Below are 25,113 nucleotides of genomic sequence, written 5' to 3' on the forward strand. Positions count from 1 at the left end.
GGAGAGGAGGGCAGCAGAGGCCAGGGAGAGGGCAAAGGCAGAGGAAGAAGAGAAAGCTAAGCTAGAAGAGCAAAGACGACAGAAGGAGCTAGCAGAGAAAAGAAGTAAAATGCAAGAGAAAAAGATAAATGGGGAGAAGGTGGATGAGAAAATAGAAGGGAGATGGGTAAATGAAAACAAAGTACAAGAAGATAAACCGCAGGCAGCTGTGCAAAAGAAACAGGTACAGTAAACATTTTGCACCAAATGTGTGATGCCTGTGACTTACGAGAAATGTAATGCACATCAAATTTGCGACTGAAGCCACATTCCCCGAGCCCCACCTGCTTGGTCATTTAGCAAGGGATTCATTTTTTCAAGCCATAACAATCTGCAAGCGTGAAGCAGCCGAGGGATGGCTAAATACTCAATCAACCAAATTTACTGGGATAACCAGAGAGAAATGAATTGCTTTGCGCTTGGTTGTTATGAAAGCCAGAAAAATGAATTCACCCCAGGATGATAAATGTGGTGGCACTGTGTTGACTTAGTATTCTGCACCTGCATCTAAACTCATTCCTTTTAACAACTTACCTCTAGCCCCGGGGCTACATGAGGCAAGAGCACTATGGTGCCTCACCTTTTCCAGGTGTTGGGAATTGAATACAAATTTAGAAAAGTTGGGGTGGGAAATTGATACAAAGAATCCTGATCAGAAATATCAACCTCTTAAAATTAAATTGTAAGAAAGGAGCCAGTTTGGACCTTAATTTAAAAGAAAATTTACCTGATTTGCCATCATGTAGCCCTGAGCTCAATGTAGACTTGCAGAAAGCCATTCATATAGAGAGTATCGATTTATGACTGGTCATTAAGAGCATACATTTTGCTCCTTTTACCACCCAAATGACACAAATAAATTCAGGTGGCACAAGGAAGGGTGGAATGTGGGGTGGGAAGGTGCGGTGTTTGTAAATTAGGAAAGTTTTTTTTTTTCTGTCTGCAAGCCTACATTAAAAGCTCTATATCTAAGCACCACCTCCCCAGGGGAAGCAAAAGAAAAATGAGATGCTTGCCTGTTCAGCTTTGCAGAGAAAACTCGCTGCTGTCACTAAGCCTGCATTGCCCTGAAGCTGTCTTTCACTCCTGCTTCTTCCAAGGGGTTCATGAGCACAGCTCCAGTTGAGAAGAGCAGAAATAGAATGCAGCAACCCACACATGGGGTTTGTCAGCATGCTCAAGGAGCACCAGGTCACACTAGATTCCAGTGAGCACCAGGGCAGGCCCATGAGAACAAAACCAGTGGGTGGAAAGAAAACACCCCACATGGCTTTTGAGAACCACTGGCCCCAGGGGCAATGTGAGCACTGAGAAAGCAGAGAAGTCACCCCATACCGCACGCAGAATGATCTGAGCACCCCATCACTCTGGTAAGCTAGAAAGGGCTTCTTTGAAATGAGTGACCTTACCGTTCTTGAAAATAAAAAGGAAGAAGAAAAAGGGACTAAAGTGCAAGTTAAAAGAGAAAAGTCCCAAGAAGATAAGCCTGCCTTCAAAAACGAAGAGGTAAATATTATTGAGAAATAAGCTCCCCAGAGCACCACAGAGGGCATGTTCCCTGACATCGGGGTCCGATGGTCTCAAAATGGGAGCCTCTAATCCAGTGTCTTTCAAGCATTGACTCGTTGATGGGTAGAATCAACCAGAGCATCTCAAAATGTGTCCATCAGCATTTTCAAAAATGAAAGAGGATAACATACCTTGAAGGGTGCTGTACATAGTAAGTATGGCCCCATGGTGTCAATCACCTTCCTTATTATGAGGCGCAGTCCAAAAAGTTTGGCAAACCCCACTCTGATCCATCTTTCCTGCCCTCTCCTCTTCTCCATGCTGATTTTTATTCCTTGAGCCAACTTCCTTTCATTTCAACCATGAAATATTTCCAACTGGCTTTGATTAATGATTGAACTTTTCAAAGGCAAAACACCCCCCACATATCTCAGTAGAAAATTGGATGAGCTGAAGATGATATTTGGTTTCCTAAAGAAAAGTTTGGCAAAATGTTCTGCATTGCATTTCTGAGGCACACACAGGAGCTGGTGGCAGGGTGTTTGACTGCAGGTAAGTAACCGAGGCACAGGCGTGGCAGGGACGATGTCACAGCCACACCTTCAAAGAGCCACCTCGGTCAAAATGCTTGTTTTAACTATGGGCTCTGTGCGCCCCAGGTCATCCTGTACATTGTGACAATGTTCAAAATATTTGAACTTGGTCAGGCTAAGTTATCAAAGATGAGAAGACTTGAATTACTGGAATTGTAGCTTTTGAGTGCAGCTCAGATAAACGCCATAGTTCTCTACCCTCGTGGCATATAACTAGAAGCAGAAAATCCTTATTTAGGAAATAGTCCACCAGATTAAGTAGGGAGATGGCTATTTTCTTAAACATTTTTTCCTAAAGATTGATGTAAAAAAACAATAGTCCCTTGTTTGTGTGATAGATTCCTCTGTTTCTAACAGTATTTGGCCCCTCTGGCTAGCTGTATGCCTGAAGTCAGCCTGAAGTCAGATTTTATATGATGTGGCCATATTAAACAACACCCTCTCCCCACCCCCCCATTTTTGTTTAAAAAAAAGGCCTTTCCTCTCCAGTAACTCTGCAGGATCTGTCAACCACAAGTCAACACAAACATCATGTGAGTCTTCTCACCTGAGCCTTAAAGAAAACATTTCTGGAAGCTACTCCAATCCCTTACAAAAGCCTTCTTTCTCCACTGCAGTTTAACTCTGTGGCAACAGATTCCACTTTCCTTTTTCTCCTGTCCAACTGGAAAATACCTCTTTTTAGTCCTTGACCCCGGAGTTCTGAAACCACCCCACTCCCAACCTCTAGTAGAAAAACAGTTTCCAGTATAGTTATTCATATAATTTTGAAATCAATATTCACGTCCTGTAAGCCAAGCTTCCCAGATGTTAGTCACATGGAAATCACCTGGAAACTCATAAAATGCAGCCTGTGACTCGGTGGGCCTGGGGTGGAGCCCCAGCTCCCCTGTGTGGCCTCTGGGCCTGCCTTTCAGTAGCAGGGACAGCCATGTGACAGAAGTGTGACCCAGAAAAGGAACTGAGACTCTGACCTAATAAAAGTGCATAAGCCTAGTTCTTGTCATTCCTCTGGAATCAAATAAACAAATCTGTATGTTTGTAAATATTCAAATACAGTATAAACAATACAATCAAATAATCCCACAATGCAAAGCAACAACTGCATAATAATGCAAGTAATAAAAAGAACATACAATACAGAGACTGACTCCTAAGTCCTCTTCGACTTGCTCTCTTGGCTTTTTGAGGGCCTCTCTGGCACCAGGATAGGTCATTTGAAATCCCACCCCACCTCCCCAAACAACAATGAGTTGTCCACTGGATGTCCCCAAATTCTATTTTATCCAAACGGGCAGGTTGGGCCAGACTCCTCCGCATAGTAAGCCAACATTATCACATATGAAGCACATCCACTGTTTCAGGACACTTGGCTACCTACTCATCCATCAGCACCAATTTTCTTCATGATTCCATGGTGACATTCCAGTTCTCCTGACCTAAAAGATCTCTAATGCTTTTCTCAAGTGGCTCAGAATCACATGAGCTTAGGTAAAATCTGCTCTAGAATCCAATCCACTATGTCACTGTGTTGCTTAAAATATAAAGGAAAGGCATGGTGGATTACTCTATTGATTTTCCAGAAAGAGAAAATAATTTTCACTTAAACTCAAATTATCATTAACTCATTGGAAATTTTTCTCAGAAAGTTTTCCAAAGAGAATGGAATCATGCCATCTACCATAACCTTTGCCCATAAAGGCAGAACTTTTAAAAAGTTGACAGGAGGAGGGATGAGAAAATTCTTCTGTTATTTATCTATTGATTTACAAATCTATTTTGTGAACACTGTTGACAGTAAATCAGATCATGCGCTTTGGGAGAATGGAAATATCTCTGAGTCTACGATAGGAGAAAGAGTTCAAGGGAATTTCTCTTTGAATAGGGCTCCACACTCCTGAGGTTTGACTCAGAATTTGTCTCAAGGGCTCCCTGAAAGGGGATACCCTCACCCCCAAATTTGTATCCCCAGATACTTGCTAACCAGCATATAAAGTCCAGTGCACAGTTTCAGGGGGCTCTGTCCAACACTGACAGGCTGAGATGAGATCCTGCCTGCTCCTGTCTGCCCAACGAGTCCTGATTCCTCACTGGACCAGGACAGCCTCCAAGGAGCCACATTAAAGCTGTAGGACAGGCTTGGAGCCTCCGTCCCTTCTCTGTAACCTCTCAGACAAATCAGGAGCCAAGATTGAAATGACAGAATGAACGATTAAGAAGGGATCATCTAATCCATTTTCCTCTTTTTCTGAACATCCCAGGGGACTTAGGTGACTTACTCAAAGTATATCATTTGCTGACAGCACTGAAACTAAATAAAACTCAGGTTTTCTGGCTTCTAGGCAAAACTCTTAGAAAAAATAGCCAAACTAGAGCCCCCCTCTTCAGCATGTTCCAGGGATAGTTTAGGTCTGTACTCCTTGGAGAAAGATCAGTCTTGCCTAATTAGGGCAACATAGTAGGGAGTAATTTGTAGTAATTTAATCCAGTGAAATCCAAAGAAAGCAACCAGGAAGTGAGTTCTCAGTAAAAAGCATCAGTAATAGCAAAAGAAAAGGACATACAGTCAGCTTACTGAAATAGACACTTTAGGAGTGGATGGTCAGATGGTGCCTAAAGAAGAGTTGGAAAGAGGTGAGTGGTCAGGTAGGGGGATACTCTCCTGGACAGCTCTTGAAGGAAGCCCTAAATTCTCAAGCCCCCCGCCACCCTCCCTAAGTGTCTTAGAACCTTAGTGCTTTGTCACTTTTTATCAAAAAAAACCAACAATGACCCTCACCTGTTTTCACTCACCTTTTACGAATGGGTGAGATGATACAGGTGAAATAACTTGCATCCTTTTTTACCCCCCCAAAAAACTATGTAAATTCAGTTTGATAAAATGTCTCATTTACTGTAAGTAATTTGTAATACAACCCACAAGATATTAAGTGAACACCTGCTCTCCTTGTATTGTCTTCCTCTGCCTCCCACCACAATCACAAAATCACTTCCAGAGACTAAATTATCACCCGTCATGGAAGTCAAGGTAAAGCTTGGAATGTTTCCCTATTCCTTTCTAATGATAGTGGTTCAGGTGACTATAGACACGGTCCCACAGGCCTCTGAGTCGTCCTCCCAAAGGAAGGGTTATAATGCCTTCTACCCTTGGGACACTACTTATTTGTGTAAAATGCAGGAGTGGTCTCTGACATCTGCTTAAACTGGCTTGGCAGATCTGGTTCACTGGTTAGGTTTCCTTTTCTTTCCTCTCAATGCATTTGTGTCCTTTTCAAAGAGGCATTCTCTCCCCTACCCAAGAAGAAACCTGTCCAGCCAAGCAATCTGGCCATGCTCCATCAAGGTCACATGAACAATCACTCTTCCCAGCAGGAACTGCAGACTGCCACTTTTACGTGACATTCCCAGAACATAATCATTTCCAAGCAATACCACCTCCATTGCACTGGAAAATAAAGCTCCAGTGAAATCGGGGATGATTTTGACTTCCTAAAATTGTGGTTAGGTCTCTGCAGAAAGCCTGGAAGACCAGAGCTCACGATCTAAGATATTCTTCTGATTCTATCTTTAACAGATCGTCTTCTAGTGGTTCATTTTACTTCTGAGCTTTCTGGATTCCTAAGAACTTGGGGGCCTTATTTGGTAATAGGACTAAAACCTAATAAGATTTTTAAATCATTATGTTTCTTCCTGATATTGGTCAGATCAAAGATGAGAAAATGAAAAAGGACAAGGGGACCAAAGAAGAAGTTAAGAGCTTCCTGGATGGAAAGAAGGGATTTACAGAAGTGAAGTCTCAGAATGGAGAATTCATGACTCACAAACTCAAGCACACGGAGAATACTTTCAGGTGAGAAGTAATGACAGGTTAACAGTGACTGTGTTCCCATGGTGGGGGAGGGGTTGGGGTGAGACCAGTGTTCTCTCCTGTGCCTTCAGAGAGAAACATGCTAAACAGGCAACATGTTTCTGCTGTGAGGTCACTGGCTATTGTCTTAGAAAAACTCAGTCAGCAGGTCAGGCTATCAATCACTAACAGAAGTCAGCCATCATTGCCAGGACAACGTTCAATCTGCTTTTTCCATTACTTCGCAAGTAGATCATGCTTGGCATCCATGTTTTTCCTCCCTGACCTAATACACTCATGGAGCATCAGTTTATGAGGAAACAGTATGATAGGGGTCAATATTAGGGATTCATTCTCTGTAGGGTCCAGCCAACTTCTTAAGAGACACTTCCTAATACATTGTCAAGAATGTATTTTCTAAAGGTTGCAAATAAATGTTGCATAAAACTAAGATTATTCTGTCACCTAATACTTGGGAATCACTAGGTTGAACTTAGTTCACCAGCTCTCTCTTGGGCAAGCTCTGAGAGTCTGAATGTTAAGTAACATTAGGAACTTTTCAGGGGGAGGCAGAGGGTGTGGAACTAAAGTGTCTTTTAATACAGTTTGGGAAAATCCCTTGCATAGCTTCAGCTGCCCCTTCTCTCCCCACTTCATCCCCCACTTAGCAGAAAATCTGAGCAATTGATTTCAGGACATAACTAGTATATGCAGGTAAATCCTCACTTTACACATATTGAACGCAGAAAGTTACCACCAATTTTGGTAGGACTCAACTTACAGAAGCTGGAACAGACACCTGGCTACATGATCCTCTGTGCCCTATCTTACACACTCCCCCCAACCCCTGGTGCCAAATTCCACTGTTAATGTCAGTGGCTGCTCTGCCACATATTGTAGAAAAGAGTCTTGGGTCCCTCAAACCTGGATCCTCCTGGGGTTACTCTTTGGCAACAGCCTTGGCTATAGACTGTTTTTCTGAACACTTCAAATAAGAAAGTCCCCAAGCAAGTGCTGTCCAGAAGTTGGACACACTCCTTATACCAAAGTCTTTGTAGCCTTCAGAAATTAGCACAGTTTCTAGGGAAGGACATTTCCACCTTCTCTAAGATGCTAAGATGTTAAGTAATTATAGTTGCCCCCAAAGAATTTTTCTATATAAAAATTTGAGCAGAAACCTATATTTATCCAAAACAGAGCCTAAAGTATGTGGAAGGAAAAGTATGCCTAAAAGACCTAAAATGATTGTGAAGGAATATGAAGCGCAGAGTCTATAGATGATACTCAGGATTGGCAAGAAAGTAGATATGGAAATAAAGGGTTTATTAGGAATTTATAGAAAAATCTAGACATCTATTGGAGTCCGGCTGGCAAGCTGACTCCAGAGCTTGCTAAAGTGCCAGTAAGGTAATATTTTAATTCCTAAAACAGTATCAGATTCATGGAAAGTGTTCAATGAATTATTGCCTAATAATACTTTTTGCTTTATTATTTGATAGTTTCAAATGTGCTTTGGGTAGGAATGTACATTTTTGTTAAGAGAAATGATGTTCAACAAAATCTCTCTGTAAAAAGAAGTTTGGTTGACAATTAGCAAACTTGCCGGCCAGCTTCAGTCAAAGCACAAATTAGTAATTAATTTGTCCGTTGTAGAGAAATCCAGAAAGCTGGTGACTTCAAAGAAAGTCACCAAGGATGGCAGCAGCTTGACCACTAAAAACACTTCACTGTGACTCTTGATTTTTTTCATCTTTGGGCAGAAGAATATGACAGAAACAAGCCGCCACCCTACTATTAGCTTGTTTCACTGCCACCCTGTTAGTTTTAGTTTCAATTAGAACTTGTTGCAGATAAAAGCAGAAAAGTCTGGTTTTGCTCCATGTAGTTAGGAATTGAGGAGCTGGGAAGGGAATGAGAGCCTCTATTTAGATTAGCCTAACTGAAAACAAGTTGTGAAAGATCTGATTTCATCTTGACTTACATCTAAAGAAGCCAAGAATGGGGGTGGGGGAGGGAAGGGAGAAACTTCTGGAAGAAATTCCCATATCAATGGCACCCTAATGACCAGGTCATGCCAGCACATCAGAGCAAAAGTGAAGTGGACAAAATTCTTGCTCCTGTTTTTGAGTGTGTAGTTCCCTGTGTTGGATTTGTCCCTTTTGATAGTCCATTTTTTTTGTGACTAGATTGTTTTCTCTGAAACATAACATAAAAATCTCAATTTAATGAGTGAGTTGTAGAAAAAGCAGATTATACCAAAGCTTTCACAGAGAGATTAAAGTGAGAATTTATTTTGCTCTCTGTTCGTCTTTTTAACAAGGGAATTGGTTTTGTCTGAATATAAGAAAAAATATACTCATTATAAAACATTTAGAAAATGATGTATAAAAATAAGTACTCGCCACAAAAACCACCAGTCAGTTTTTTCCAGGTATTTTCTGTGTGCATACATTCAAATTAGACACAGACACACACACACACACACACACACACACACTATGTGTAGGTATGAGTATAACTATATATTTTAATTTATTCTTGTATTTTGCATGACAGTGTATCATATTTCTATACCAATGTATACACGCCTACACTTAATGATATCTGCCAGACACATGTTTTGTAATTTATTTAACCAGTCCCTAAGAATGGGCATTTTATTTTTCCAAAATGAAGACTGAGCGACACCTAGTGGAATTCAGAGAAGATTCTATAGCCATGTTTTCCAGTCCAACTTTATATGATGGACAGCAAACTCATCTCTATTTTTAATTTTTTTTAAGATTTATTTATTTATGCATACAAGAACTGGGGTGTAAGCCAGAGGTGCAGGGGTGAGAGGATTCACCAGAGAGGAGTGGGGAGCAGAACAGGTGGGTCTACTGAAATACACTGCTGAGGGGAGCAGCAGGCGAGGCAGGAGAGGTCTGCTGTGCCATGTGTGTAAGCTCCCTGGCAGGGCCTCGAACTCGTGCTTCAGTGGCTGGCAATAGCTTGATAGTGCTGTGTCTTTAACCCCTTTGCCACAAGGGAGGCCTCAAACTCCTCTCCAAAGAGGGAATGAACTAAGGAAGGAGATTTTCCCTTTGGAGTCACAAGCCTGTGGACTTATAACACCATGAAAGAGCAACATCAAGTTTTAAGGGATCCTCTAACCTTGTTTGAGTTCAAATTTTGAAAGTTCATGTTAAATGTGAAAACCTAGAATAATATTTAATTTTTTTTAACTTCAGCTCTTGGAAAGAAATACATTTTCCATCACATCTACATACATATTTACAACTGAAACAAGAGTTAGAGGCGGGAAACATCCCTCACAAACCTCTAATACTCAAGCTTTGAGGTGATGAAAAGTAGGGAGTCCTTTAGATGCCTTCCACAAGGGCATGATACAGTATTTTTCTTTTTGTATCTGGTTTATTTCATTGAGCATAATGTTTTCAAGTTCCATCCTGTTGTAGCAGGTGACAGGATCCCCTTCCATTTTAAAGGTTGAATAATATACCATTGTGTGGCTACAGGACATGTTGTTTGTCCATTCATTCATCCACTAAAGGGATTTGGGTTGCTCTCACTGTTATAGGACAGCCCTGATATGGAACGGGTTCCTGGCTGTGGGTCCTCACCCGCGCGCTTAAAAGGGACTTAAGAATACTCCACTGCAGGCACACGCAAAAGGTTCATAAATGGTTTATTTACAAGGGAAAAGGAAATAAGGAAAATGTACAACTCAGGGAGAAAATAGGGAAATAAAGTCTTTAATGCGTCCTACCCGATCCGCAGACCTGGAAACCCAAAGTCACTCTCAGAGCTGGCCAAACGCTGCGAGCTGGCGGAGAGCCAAAATGGGGGACCCCCAAAGCCCACGTGTCTGGCTTTATACCAACCTGGCTGCTTAACCCCACCCTCAGGTCCCAGCCACCTTCCCTTGGGTGGGGATGGGATGTGGAGTTCCCAGTGTCTTTGGCTTTGGCCTGGGGTGGGGGTGGAGCCCACAAAGCCTGTATGGAATTAGCTTTAGGACAGCCTTTTCCCCCTAACATCACCTCTTGACTATGGTGAATAACTATGCCTTGAACATGAGTGTGCAGATATCTCTCCAAGACTATGCTTTCAATTCCTGTGAATATTCACCCAGTAGTGGGGTTCAGGAGCTTTTATGGTAATTGCATTTTTAATTGTTTGGGAACCTCTGTACTATTTTCCACACTGGTTGCACCATCTCACCGGCCCGCTGACATTGCAGCTTTGCCCCCATTGCACAGTTGAGGAAACCAAGGGTAAGTGGCAGAGAGGGGCTCAGATTCCAGGGGGACCCCTTGCTCTGGAGTGAGCGCCCCTGTCTAGCCCTCCGGGCTGGGATGCAAAGCCCACGCGCCCTGGAGGAGGCTGCAGCTGGCGTCTGTAAACCCTTTGCGTTGCCCCGCAGCCGCCCGGGAGGGAAGGCCAGCGAGGCCAAGGAGGCCGAGGAAGCCGGCAAGCGGCTGGAGGAGCTGCGCCGCCGCCGCGGGGAAACCGAGAGCGAAGAATTCGAGAAACTGAAACAGAAGCAGCAGGAGGCAGCCTTGGAGCTGGAGGAGCTGAAGAAGAAGCGGGAGGAGCGAAGGAAGGTCCTGGAGGAGGAGGAACAGAAGAGAAAGCAGGAGGAAGCGGAGCGAAAAGTCCGAGAGGAGGTAAGGAGGGTGCAGCGGGGTGGTGGGGTTTGGGGGGCTGGGGGGGCTTGGCCAGGATGCCTGCCTCGGTCTCCCTCCAGACCCAATCACCTCCCAAAGGTCCCTCTGCCAAATATTATCCCCCATTTTTTTAATTAATATTTATTTTATTTATGCACACAAGAACTGGGGTGCAGGGGCGAGAGGATTCTCCAGAGACAGAGTGGGGAGCAGAACAGGCAGACTGACTGAAATACCCTGCTGAGGGGAGCAGCTGGGGAGACAGGAGAGGTCTGCTGCACCATGTGGGTTGCTCCCTGGCCAGGGATCATGCTGCAGTGGGTGGTGATAGCGTCATAGTGCTGAGACTTTAATGCCTGCACCACCAGGGAGGCCCCAAATAATATCCCTTTGATTGTCTAATATTATTACTTGGGGGAGAGGAGGAGTGGATTTCAACATATGACTCTGAGGGGGTCACAAACATCCAGAAGGTAACCAACAGGATCCCTCTTCAAGACTCACCAACGAAAATCCAATCCCTGCTTGAGGGCATTTAGTCTCCAACTAGCTTGAATAGTCAAAAGACTACATACATATCCCGAAAAATCATCCCTACAGGGTGAGCAGTTGGGTAGGAGCGCTGAATTTTTTGCCTGAGAGCGAAGACAAGGGAGAATGTTCTAGGTCAGGAATGGAGGCCCAGATGGGCTCATAGACAGACTGTCAACACCTGTGAGCTCGCACTACAGCACCTCAGGTTTGTCAAACCATCTAAAAGGATCTGCCCCGTTAAGGTGGGGACAACCATAAAATCATCTCTTGTACAATTTGGCCAATAGAGTCTCATCAATTTATTTAAGTTGCACAGAAGTTACTTCCCTGGTGGCACAGGGGGTTAAACACAACACTGTGAAGCTGTCCGCAGCCTCTGCAGCAAGAGTTCGATCCCCAGCCAGCCAGGGAGCTACCCACGTGGCACGGCAGACCTCTCCTGTCTCGCCTGCTGCTCCCCTCAGCAGTGTATTTCAGTCAGTCTGCCTGTTTTGTTCCTACTCTCTCTCTCTGGTGAATCCTTTCACCCCCTGCACCTCTGGGGCCTATACCCCAGTTCTTGTATGCATAAATAGATAAAAATAAAATCTTTAAAAAACAAAAAAAGAAACTGAGGCATGAGTAGGTAAGTCACGTGACCAAGAAGGCACAGCGGGGACTGGCAACACCTGAACAATTGCCTCGTGAGCTCAGACTCACCTCTGGTGACTGCCCTTGAGGATGGGCCAGTGTCTTTCCTTGTGCTTCTAGCTGATGCTGACATCCTTGTTATTTGTTCTTTCTCTGTTAGGAAGAGAAGAGAAGGCTAAAGGAAGAGATTGAAAGGCGAAGAGCAGAAGCTGCTGAGAAACGCCAAAAGATGCCAGAAGATAGCTTATCAGATGACAAGAAACCATTCAAATGTTTCACTCCTAAAGGTTCATCTCTCAAGGTATCTCCTCTGATAATACCGGTATTAAAATATAATAGAAACTTGGTTAACACCTTATGTAGTTACAGGTTATTCAAGTATTCACTTATCTGTTTGCTGCCTTTTTCAGCCATTCCATAGCTTCTGTTTTCAGCAGTGGCAAGAACTGGAGCAATTTGTACCTGAAAGGTTTAGGCATATATTTAAATGACATTGTGTGACATTGTGTGACATTGAGAAATCCTAGATTTCTCTTTGAGAAATTGAAAATGGAGGTATTTGAAGTGTATTAAATGGGCAAATCAATTATAAGGGTTTTTGTTGCTTTTCATGCTAACTGTTCATTTTTTTCTTTGTTATTATTAAAAAAACAGGGCAGCCAGAGCGGTAGGGGTCAAATGTTAAAGTTGTTATCACGAGACCTGGACAGGCTCCTTTGCCAGGAAGAGTGTGGTTCTCCTCCTGCCTGCAGGGAGCACAACACCTGGGGTATATAAGACATAGGTGCTGCTGGAGAGGAGAGAAAGAGCAGGAGGGAGTTGCCAGGGAGAAGATGAAAGGCTGAAATGCAGGGGAAAGAGAGCAGAAGATTCGAGAAAGACTAACCCATCTGCCATTATTTTCAAATCTATATTTTGCTTTGCAGGCTAACACTCCTTGAAGATGCTCAATAAATATTGGGGGTTTAGCATCACAGATAGGGTCCAGCTGGCTAAGCACATGCATGTGGGTCTCTTTAAATGTGTGTACAGTCTCATCATGTGACATACTAAGAGGACAAAAAGCCAGTTACTTTTGCTCTGCTTTTAGGGCTCAATTTCATATTCTGCAATGGAATTGCTACTCTTGGCATTGAAATGTTTGTAAATGGTCATAGGTTCACACTATAGAATGCCAGTGCAGGAAATACATTTGATATTTCACCTCTAAGTATTATCAACCACTTTCATTTGTAGATTTCTCACGGCTGCTATTCCTTGTCTGGGAAACCCTGAACTTAGCTTCTCATAGTCAAATTAGATTGGCAGTGAATGTGTGTTCTTACATAATATGAGCAAAAGATAAATTTTAAGTAAATTTAAATTTTGTTTTTATTATTATTGTTTTCATATATTGGAGTGAAAGGGGAGTGAAGTAAAGAGTGTCAATTTTCTAAAAATTATATCACACACACCCCCTTCCCCAGGTTTTATCAGAGCAACACTGCCACCTCTTGGTCTTCAAAAGAGCCAATTTCCCTCCTTAAATTCCTTATACAGAATATTTAATTTGCAAGTTCATGTACGTTGTTGCATTGCCCAAAGTCACTAGGTTAAGGAAGTTATCAAGAAGAATGCATCAATATTGGACCTCCCCTGGTGGCTCAGGCAGTTGGGTGCAGTGCTGTGAAGCTGTCCGCAGCCTCTGCAGCGCTGGTTCAATGCTGGCCTGCGAGGATCCCACATGGCGCGGCAGACTCTCCTGTCGCGCACGCTGCTCCCCTCAGCAGTGTATTTTGTCAGTCTGCCTGTTCTACTCCCTGCTCTGTCTCTGGTGAATCCTCTCGCCCTCCAGCACATCTGGCCTGTATCCCGGTTCTTGTATAAATAAATAAATCTTTAAAAAAAAGCTGTGCCCCAATTTCACTCCATCCCTAACCCCATCATTTATATTCAGGGCAAACCAACGATTTATTGTTGGCAAATCAAGTTCAGTATTAGCTATCACATTAGGAAATTCGGCTAAGATGTAAGTGAGTAGTTCACAGTTCTTGGCTGTCTTATTTGATCCTATTACATATCAAATATATAGTTAAAACAGTGTGGAAATTTTTTGTTAATCAAATAGTATGGTACCTCTGTATGCATATAGACATGTCCTAAAGCTAACAACATGTGTTTTTAAAAAACTTATTGTTACAGCCTTGAAATATAATTTATTTTGCCTCTGATTTATACTGTATCAGAGACAGTATATTATTCCATCTGTCTAATCTTTATCTCCAGTACTTCATATTTCTCCACATACTTCCTCTGCCCTCTGGCAATCCTGTGTCACCTCCTGAATCTCATTATCACTAGAGATTTTACAAAGTTTTCTCCTCCAGCAAAGCATCAGTGCCTGACACCCAGATACCCTGACACACTCTCTGGTGCTTTTATTCACCAGCATCAGAGAAGAAATTGTTTACAAATTGAAAATATTAACTGGTTTTGTCTTTTTTTTTCCAATTTCTAGATCGAAGAGCGAGCAGAATTTTTGAATAAGTCTGTACAGAAAAGGTAAATATGGTTGATTGTTCAATCAAGAATCATCAGCCCCTGCAGGAAAAGGCTCATATTTTTATGTATGTGTGTGTGTGTGTTTATCTATTTAGCAGTGGCGTCAAATCAACTCACCAAGCAGCAGTGGTCTCCAAGATTGATAGCCGACTGGAACAATACACCAGTGCAATTGAGGTGAGAGAGGGCCTTGGAGTGATGGTCAAAGAGAAATAGACTCTGGCAGTGTAGAAACTCTTGGGCCAGGGGCCTCCCCAGTGGTGCAGCAGGTTGAGTGCAGTGCTGTGAAGCTGTTGGCAGACTCTGCAGCACGGGTTCAATTCCCGAACAGCTAGGGAGATACCCAAACAGTGCAGCAAACCTCTCCTGTCTTGCCCGCTGCTCCCCTCAGCAGTGTTTTCGGTCCATCTGCCTGTTCTGCTCCCTGCTCTGTCTCCGGTGAATCCTCTCATCCTCCCTCACTCTGGCCTGTACCCCAGTTCTTGTATAAATAAAATAAATCTTTTTTAAAAAAAAGAAACTCTTGGGACAATAATCAAGTCCAGTAATTAAATAGGGCACTAAATATTAATATATTATAGATGTGTTATACTTTGAACAAGTTATAGAGAAAAATAGTAATAAATTAGAGAAGAATTTTAAATAAATTGTTGTTTGCTGCTTGTAGCCTAAGTATTCTTTAATGAAAGTGTCATTCTTTTAATGAATAGGATTATTGGTATGTAATGGTATGTAATGGTATTTTATGTGGTCACAAGTACATCTTCAGTATCCTTAATTCCCTATAAATGCATTCTCAGATGAGGTTTAAACAGGTACTTTACAACCTTGGTTAATTTTTTTGTTTGTTTATAAAAGCTTTTGTTATCAAATAAAAGTAATGGTATACTGAATAAGTTATTATAAATACATTAACTATCATGGGTTTAGTCATCCACAATTTCAAATTAATTCTTTTATACTTGAAGGATCATGGTAAGGATCATGGTTACATGCTTTGGTCTGTCTATTCCAACTATTTTTTTTATACCCAGTTGACTTAGGGGTTCTACTCTATTTAGAAATAATGTGTATTTGCAAGTATCAAAGCACTAAGCAGGTAGAATGTCACCGATCAAGGTGTGACCCTGCTTTTTCTCCTTTGTGGACTTTCTTCAATGGTTTTAACCTTCTATGGCAGAACACCTGCTATAAAGTAATGGGATCAGTCTCATTTGATTTCTCCCTCTCCTTTGTACTGCAGGGTGGAGATACCCATAAAATAGTTCACAAACATATGATAAAAAGGAATGAGAGAGAGGGGTCTGGATGATTTATCAAATGAATAATCAAATTCTAACACCCCAGAGGTGATTTTCACAAAATTAAATGGCCCCTAACATATGACAAATTGCAGGGTTCTTTTTCTTCATTGAACTGACCATAGTCCTAACAGGGTAGATGAGGTCAAGACTGGCTGCACACTTGACATGGTCCTGAGAAATGTTTATGCTCGGACCACCAATAGTGCCACCCTCTTGGCTGACCCTCTTGACAACACAAGCCGCAGGCCACAAAGGAGGACCAGCAGAGACACTGCATGATTCTGGGTGTGCGCTTTGCTACCTCTGGAAAAAAACTTTGAATGCACACCTTCTCCCTCCCACCCACTCCTTCCTCCTCCTGTGGGCCTGCTCCACACTGTGGTTTCTCCTCTTTGGGTCTTTTAGAATTTCCCTGTGGTCAATCTTTTGCATATACCGTTACCCCTGCATGAGGTGGTTTTGCTCCTTCTTTCCACCTTCCACTTCCAGGTCCTCCAGATCTGTCTCTAAATGTCACTTCCTTTTTTGTTCCTGTAAACTAAGTGTCGTTCCCCACCATGTGTGCCCTCAGCGGGCTTTCTAGCACCACTTTGTCTTTCATTGCACTTAGCACAATGGGAAATAAATACATGGACAACTCATACTGTCTTTCTCTCCTAGTACAGTGGAAGCCCCCTGCAGCTCACAGAGCTGACTATCTTGAGCACCACTGTGGCCCAGAGCCTCGCACTTCCCTGCACACAGTAGGCACTTAACCCTCTGCTAAAGAAATGAAGTACAATGTCACCTTACCAATAAGCGGTGTCCTAACAAAGTGACAGCTTCATTTTTGAAAGCCCCTCTGATCTAAATCTTAGGGCTTATTTTGAGATCTCTCTGTCATCAGACTATAGTTTTGCAGCAGAAACTCTGAATCTCATTTTTGGTGAAGGTGTTTACGCAGTGAGTGCAAATGAAAGTGTTGAGGATAGCAACTATAGTTATATGAGAATAGACTTATCAGCACCAATCCTAAAAATAATTTACACATTTCAGGGAACAAAAACTTCAAAACCTACGAAGCCAGCAGCCTCAGATCTTCCTGTCCCTGCTGAGGCCGTGCGCAGCATCAAGAGTATGTGGGAGAAAGGTGATGTGTTTTCATCTCCCTCTGCAGGCGGCACACCAAATAAGGTGAGCACAGGGTTTCTAGCTTTTCATTTTGGAGCTTGGATTTTTTTCCTGCATATTCTTTAGGAGTCTACTATTTAATAAAAGTAGTGAAGATGGTGTTGTTCTGACGTTCCTTTGCAATGACCACAAAAGCCAACTCCAAGAGAATGTTCATAAGACCAGACCAAACTCTGACCACATCACTCTAAATAAAGTACCTGAAATTAATCACTACCCCTTGTGGGTAGGAGTGGGGTGAGGTGCAGAGGGAGAATACCAGGTGACATAGTCTTCAAACATCAAGCTTAAGGCTTATTTTATTCAAAAATATTAACTTGAACAGTCAATGGTTGGTTACTGTTAATACTTAATAGTATTTGAGGTTGCTTTGAAGATTTCTTTCCTCGTAAAATTTTTTTACTTTAATATTTTGGGGTATTTTTGACTCTTTATAGGAAACTGCTGGCTTGAAGGTGGGGGTTTCCAGCCGCATCAATGAATGGCTAACCAAAACCCCAGATGGAAACAAGTCCCCAGCTCCCAAACCTTCTGTAAGTAGCTTCCGATTTTTCTGAATGTCTTTGATTCATAGCTGCAGAAGCAGATGAAAACAGGCACTTTTTCTATTTGCCTGGTGAAGAAAACTCCTGTTCTTTGCTGTCACTGCTGAATAATAAACAAAGAGAGGTTGAGATGTAGAGAGAACAGCCCTGAGCAAATGTTCCATGATTACCTAGAGGGTAAAATGGAACCAAATGGTCTCCTCTCCACCCTGAGAATAGTAGTTAACCAGAATATTGGACCCTTCACATTTGTGCTCTTGACTGGTCTATCTGGTTGGTTTCTGTTGTACACAATACAGCTAGGAATTTGAAAATGAAAATGTCAAATTATCTTGACCACTTCTTTGTCAAGATGCTCCCCCCTACCAACTATTCCCAAAAGAATGTGTGGGTTGGCTGTTTTGGATACATATTTTATAATTTGCCTAATTTCTGTAACTGAACACAAAAATAGAGTTATGAGGTAGTTGTAGGAATAATTGCTACAATTTAATTGTCAACATCTCCAAAAGAAAGCCACATTTTAAAAAACATAGTAAACTAGAAACCCTCAAAACTGGTTGTGAGTGTTACTTTTGATAATCAAAACTTTTCTCAAGGATTATAATATGGTTCTCTTACTATAAAAGTATTCTTTCAGCCTTTTCATTGAATGTATATGATACTTGCCTTGTAATCAAAACCTTAAGTTCCTTATTCTACAGTGGTGATCTTTCTCTGTTAAATTGGTTTTTAGACCTTCATTGTGAGCACAGAGACTTGATTGTTATGGCCACTCCATTGCAGAGATAGACAAAAGCTTTCCAAACCCTGGGCCTCTGTGCCAGAGCATTTATTATATCCATTCACTCCATATTTCATCTCCAAAGTCACTAAAGTTTATCACTTTTCCAACTTAAAAAGAAAAAATGGAAACTTTCCATGCCTTTCATGGTCACAACTCTTTGTAGTCAATTTAATTAATACTCCACCTGAGATTCTTAGTATCTGGGCTCCCAAGAGGTATAACTCATGTAAACCAAACAAGGAAGGAGAACTATAAAAGGAGACAGTCAAGGGCAGGGGTCGAGGACAGAAAGTGTGGGCTCTGTAGTGCCGGAAGCTTCCCAGCACCCAAGATGACATGAAGAATAGAAGCCACTTTTTAATGGCTGTTTATGTGAGTGTTGTGGTCCCATACCAGTGATTGTTAATTGTTTTGAAGTATGAACCCTTTTCAAACACTAATAAAATCTGAGGACCCTCTCCACAAAATATGTGTATAATAAAAGGGCAGAAATTTCATGGACTCCCTCCTAAGATATCAAGGAAAAAGAGAAAGGTACACATTTTCTCTTTGATGAGTCTGGCACATTGTAGCGGAGATTCACATTTGTAGCGGAGATTCACATTTGTAGTATTTACAATCGATTTAATTTCTATACCAGATTATCCTCATACATTTGGTCCAGGGCTTGACGCATATTCTTTAATCAGCACTTTAACTTAAAAACCTTTCATCATCTATGTCATTCTAGAGAGAAGTTAGGAGATTCAAGTCAGCTATTATGACAATAGGTACAACTGTGTCAAAGTTTCCACAGAAAGCCACTTATTCTGGGCTATGGATGACCTAAAAATGGCAGGTCCATCAGGTATTACAGAATTATAGAATCGTTGCCTGCTTTACCTACTATTTAGTAAGTAATCTGCTGGACCACCTTCTAGATGGGGAGATTGAGAAAGGAAAAGAGACTGTAGTAATTGGTATAGAGTGTAGTAATCTCTTTTTTTTCTGGTGTCCCATTGGATTTTGTACACTAGAGTGGCTTACTGAAAGGTCTTCCAGAAAACCAGTAGGTAATTGATGTAAATAAAAGGCTAGTTTGAGTATACTCAGTAAGCAACTTTAAGCTTTATTGACATTCTAAGACTAGTACACCCAGCACTTGTCTAAGTATGAATAGCAACATGGCAGTCTCTTTGGAAGAAGACATGACCTGGAGTCCAGCAAGACGGGAGGGTAACTGACAGACACTATGGGTACAGCAGAAAAGAGAGGAAATTTCCTGAAAATGCACGAAAGTTGGTTGGCAAAAGATTAAGTCCAGGAAGATAATTTAGAAGGATCGATCAAGCAAGGATCCTGTCTAAGGGGTTCACACCAGTAGCCAGCAGCTAAGATCTGTATAGTTTGATCCACATGGTTATGCTTAATTTTCCTGTTTTAGGTTATAATTTGACACTTTTGTGAGGTGTGGAGACATACACTCTTGAATTTGTTGATTCTCTCCTTTCCTTTTCTTACTCCAAGCCTCTTCAGGCATCTCTGTTCCTGGCTTGGCCCTTCCTAGCAGGCATCTGAGTTTGACACCTTGGGACTCTGGTCAGACTGACCTTGAGCCCAGGATGTCAAAGGATGGCCTAAGAGGACAACAAATAAGAGGCCCCCAAAGGTACCTCCTGTTTGGAGCCAGGGGTGATTTAGTCTCAGTTCCTTATTTATATTCCATGGTGAGTATGGCTGGAAGGGAAAACTTGGGTTTGTATTTGTATATGTGTGGCCTGTGGCCAGTAAAAAATAATCAGAGGGAAATTTATGCAACAAAATGGTCCTCATGCAGTGAAACTTCCAGAACAAAAGTGAAAGCCACAGGGTTTGTTTAGTTCTAAAATTCACTGAAGGGAAAAACCATCCTCTGCCACTACTTATGTCCTCATTTTCTTATAGGCAAGAATTAAAAGTACTCAAAAGGGTTTAGCAAATCAAGATTACTTGGTGTTCCTGAAAGTTATTTAAAATTAAATATCCATCTACACTTGATTCTTTACTGGACAGCTACTATTTGTCTGTAGATGTTACAGGGTTTCAGTGTAACTTTGTATGTGAAATTCAGTCCTGAATAAGTCTATTTTAACTGATTTGTCTGTTCTTTGTATCTAAACTGCTTGTTCTATGCGGCAATTAAAATGTTAATGTGTCTTTTTATTTAAAAAAAAAAACTCTTTCTTTCTTAGCTGCATTCTCTTCTTCATTCTTTGATCTCTGGTTGATTGGAAACCTGCTTCTCCTGCCTTCTTCCTCCCTCTTCTTCTGGAGTGAGTCTTTCTTTAAAATATAGTCTGGTCAGGTAATTACATTTATGTTTTCCCTTTGATTTGAAATGCCAGCTTAGCACTTGGATGTTAATATTTGCTTCAGATTGACTCCTTAAATGCTAAGTGAGCTGGAAAGACGTATAGGCAGGATTAAGGAAAAAAGAACATTCATGTGAAAGAAAAATATTTGTCTTCTATAAGTCAAATAAATAAAGTATTAATAACCACTTTCCAGAGCATCCATTAGTATGTTCCTAATTATAGTTTCCAAAATTTCAAAAGAGTCTTCCAGACAATTTGGCAGCTTCTACCTACATTGGCCAAGGAAGTGGAATTCAAAAACAATCTGATTTGTTGCTTGTTGGTTCCAAGTTAAACAGGTATAACTCTCTAATAGAACATCACGTATTCATGCCACCATGGAAATCCAGAAACCCAGCAAGATTAAGGCAAATCTGAAATGCTTCACAGAGAACTGTTTGACCAATGCATTTTCGGTATTGAGATCTCAATACTACCTATAAAAATATGTCCATTTAGACTAGTCTCCATGGATAAAAGCAACTGCTTTTAGCTTCGCCTTCCAAAAAGAAAAGGTTTGCCAAAATAAACATCACTATTTCAGTAAAACACATTTATTTTCTACAGCTACCTTTTGCCAAGTATTAATATAAGCAAATGCTGGAAGTAAATGGAAACAGAAATTTGGATCCTTATCCACGCCAAATTAATTATGAGGTAGTAAATAATCATAGCTATATAACTGTAATCGATCACATTTTAGTGTTTTCTTTCCAAGACTTCTACAAGTTCTCACAAGTCATCAGCTGTCACCTACTCTTCTGGATACAATTTGTGGTATATGTTTACTTTAGTGGGGCTAGGTTCCACTGATGCACTTCTGAATTACCCCCTTGCTCCTCAAGAAACACCACATGACTTTAGTCTGAGGAAAGTATAATTAAAAAAGTGTGTGAGGGGCCTCCCCTGGTGGCACAGGCAGTTGAGTGCCATGCTGTGAAGCTGTCCGCATCCTCTGCAGCGCAGGTTCGATCCCAGTCGGCTGGAGAGGGTCCCACATGGCTCAGCAGACCTCTCCTGTCTCACCCGCAGCTCTCCTCAGCAGTGTATTTCTTCAGTCTGCCTGTTCTGCTCCCCACTCTGTCTCTGGTGAATCCTCTCACCCTCCACACCTCTGCTCTACACCCCAGTTTGTCTATGCAAAAGTAAAAACAAACAAAAACCACAGGTGAAGGTCCAGATTTTCAAAAAAGGATCCTTTTACTTCCATTCATTTCAGATCACTAGGATAAAATATGCTAAACAAGAAATTGATTCAGACAACCAAACAAATGTGATTTCTTTAAACTTGTCAAGAAAATATAAATGGCCACCTATCAATTTTTTCTGTTTTCTCTTCTTTAGGATTTGAGGCCAGGAGACGTATCTGGCAAGCGAAACCTCTGGGAAAAGCAGTCTGTGGATAAGGTCACTTCCCCCACTAAGGTAATCTACTGAAAGTGTGTTTTTCATAGGTGCTTTTCTGGCTGTATCCTATTGTGACAGGTGCCAGGGACAAGTGGGAACTATCACTGACCCATAGGGCTTTGCCCAGGGCATTATCGGATTCTAAACATTTATATGTAGAACCGTGAAAGGAAGGCCCCTGGACCCTCGCTTGGCAGGTCTGTCACTCATACAACATATATTGTCCCAAAGCACAGAACAGCTCCCAGCAGGGCATTCTGGAAGCTGTAGTGGTAGAAGTGTTGACAGCATAAGACTGATGGTATAACCATGGGCGTCATTTCCTTACAAAATCCAGCTCTGGATTTCCAGCCATTTCAGATCACCTAGGGAGAAACATCTGTCAACCTGAGTAGTTCCAAATCTGCTTTCTGGCATCATTCTAAGGCATTAAAGTGCCAGCAGCTAAGGACTCAAGGTAGCTGTGGCAAAAATAATAATATTCAAACATTCAGCAAAATTTGCTACCCCATGAAAATGAATGGACAGGGATACTTGGATTTGCCTTTTGTTTTGTTTTGTTTGTTTCTGGTTTTGTTTGCTCAAAGAGTACTTATTCTTCATCCAGGGAGCTCAGGACAATATCTCAATAATGCTAAAACTAAAAACAGAACCCCTCATTATAGTCCTTCTCATTTCATGTAATAAGCCCCATCTTTTCCTTTAGTAAAGGGAGAATTTAAAAAGAGAAATAGTAAAAGATCCACATGCCCCACTTCTCTACTTAAAGTGACCTTGAAATAAGTCCAGTTCTCTAGGTCATTGCTAAATATATTGAAATTATCTGGTAACAATCATCACCACTGCAAACCATAACACTGAGTATCCACTAAATGCTAAGCACTGTTCCACCTTCTCAATCTACATTATTACCTGACCCACCAACCACCATGTGAAGTAGCATGATGATGACCCTCATTTGCTGCTGAGGAAAATGAAGCACAGAAGTATTAAGTTATTTTCCCAAAGCCACACAGAAAATAAGTAGCAAAGCCTGGATTTTAAACTCAGACTGTCTGAAATGACAGACTTAACTATATTACATGTTGTGATAGTGGTGGTGGTTTCTTCTTTCGGGAGAGGAGGGAGATGACTGGATATTCAATTGAGGAGTTGTAAAAAGCTTTGAAGTTCCTTGCACAGTTCTTCTGGTGGAAAGGAATTAAGAGGAGTGTTCTTTAGTTGTTTTTGTGGGTTTTTTTTAAAGATTTTATTTATACAAGATCTGGGTACAGGCCAGAGGCACGGAAGGGTAAAAGACAGAATGGGCAGCAGAGACAGAGCTGGCAGCAGAACAGGCAGGCGGACCGAAAGCACTGCTGAGGGAAGCAACGGGCGAGACAGGAGAGGTCTGCCGTGCCATGTGGGTATCTCCCTGGCTGGCTGGGAATCAAACCTGCACCACAGAGGCTGCAGGACAGATCCACAGCGCTGCGCTCAACCTGTTGTGCCACCCGAGAGGCCCGGTTGTTTTTGTTTATAAACAGAGAATGAGCTTGTGTTGGCCTAAGCCATTATGGCCCGTCAAATAGGTCTCTGATCTTTCGACAATAGCATTTCAGATGTTTATATAGTCTCCTGAGTAGGGTCTGAAAGCTGTCCACAGTCCATCATCCCAGGTATCATGGAACTCTCTGGACAACATTATCTGAGCCAGAGTTCTGAGAAGTGGCATAAAGATGTGCTCAGAAATAATAGGACACAGAGAACAATAGAACATGAGTGGTACCCCTGGAACTGTGCCACCTGTGGTACTAGGAGGACAGGTGACAGGGGGAGTTTTTATACACACTGCCCCCTCCTCCTCCATCTGGACCACCAAACTCTCTGCATAATAATAAGAACATAACTATCAGGCCTAGGGCCCAGTTCATGAGGACACAGATTAGGGCTGCAGAACATCCAACTCACTGCTTGTCAAGCAGTCACTCCTTTTAAATGAAATATACAGCACATTTGAAAGTGTGGACTCACACACTAAATAGTGTTACCATCTCAGCCAGGATTGCCAGCAGTTAATCAAGGGGGAAAATGGTAGACAAATAAGATGATGAATCAGATGAGTGCTAAGGGTAGAATGTAAAACTGGAAGAAACAGAGACTGCTAGGTTTCAAAATTGGAGAAAATGAAAAATAAGCATATTCTACTAACCATCTTGCCTTGACGTGACAAAGATTGGGCTATCCAGTCACCTGTCCCTATTCTGGAAGGAACATTATAGATTCCTGGCCCTTACAGTGGAGTTTAAAAAAATAACCCTTCTTGACCCTGAATACTTTGAGCAAGGGGAAAGATCAAGATTGGGAAAGGCAAATATAAAGGAGAAAGGGAAGTAAAAAAAAAGAGAGACTAAGAAAAAAGCATATTTGAATAGAATGCCAATGATAATCCCCCCTTTCATAAATATTTACTCCTACTCTCTTCTTCTGACATAAAACATCTGGTTGAAACATGTGGCTTGCCGATTTAAATGTCTCTTCTCTTAGCAGGTTTGAGACAGTTCCAGAAAGAACCCAAAGTAGTGCTCAAGATGCTGGACCAGCTCAGTTGAAGAGGGCTAAGTTGCTCTGTTTTATATTTATGTTGATTTACTAAATTGGGTTCATTTCCTTTTATTTTTCATTATCCCAGTAAACCCATGTATATTATCACTATATTTAATAATCACAGTCTAGAGATGTTCATGGTAAAGTACCGCCTTTGCACAGGAGCCTGTTTCTAAAGAAAACCATGCTGTGAAATAGAGACTTTTCTACTGATCATCGTCACTCTCGGTCTGAACAGTGACATCCAACACATCGAAAGTCAACAAAAGGAGGTTCAATTTGAAATTTGCCCAAGGAATTGTGTGCAGTATCTGGGAAAATGAGTTGCAGTGGGTTTTTGTTTTTGTTTTTGTTTTTGTTTTTTTTTTGCTTTAAATATGGAAGTCATGTTGTTTCTGCACTTTAGAATAAAGCATGGAAGACATTATCTTATTAGGAAATTGTAACACTTTCTGAAAGTAACCCATTTCAGATCTGAGATACTGCAATAATGATTGTCTTTTATAAAAAAAATGTACTGTTAAGGTATTACTTTTTTTTCATTCTGATGATTATCTGAATTGGATTATGATGTTA

At 41.5% G+C, this 25,113-nt stretch overlaps 1 protein-coding gene across 1 annotated transcript in view; it reads left to right on the forward strand.

Moving 5' to 3' along the window:
- Positions 1-24,735, forward strand: part of CALD1 (caldesmon 1) — a gene marked incomplete at its 3' end in the record, with an annotated part of 64,521 nt that extends 39,786 nt beyond the window's left edge. The window contains exons 3-13 of the mRNA XM_084230650.1: positions 7-223; positions 1,468-1,545; positions 5,846-5,991; positions 10,418-10,661; positions 11,986-12,126; positions 14,323-14,366; positions 14,462-14,543; positions 16,706-16,843; positions 17,278-17,373; positions 21,889-21,969; positions 24,700-24,735. Coding sequence (XP_084086776.1) covers positions 7-223; positions 1,468-1,545; positions 5,846-5,991; positions 10,418-10,661; positions 11,986-12,126; positions 14,323-14,366; positions 14,462-14,543; positions 16,706-16,843; positions 17,278-17,373; positions 21,889-21,969; positions 24,700-24,735 — 1,303 coding nt within the window. The remainder of the gene's footprint in view (positions 1-6; positions 224-1,467; positions 1,546-5,845; positions 5,992-10,417; positions 10,662-11,985; positions 12,127-14,322; positions 14,367-14,461; positions 14,544-16,705; positions 16,844-17,277; positions 17,374-21,888; positions 21,970-24,699) is intronic.
- Positions 24,736-25,113: the final 378 nt, after the last annotated feature.

The sequence above is a fragment of the Talpa europaea genome (assembly GCF_964194135.1).
Source record: "Talpa europaea genome assembly, chromosome: 3".
NCBI lineage: Eukaryota > Metazoa > Chordata > Mammalia > Eulipotyphla > Talpidae > Talpa > Talpa europaea.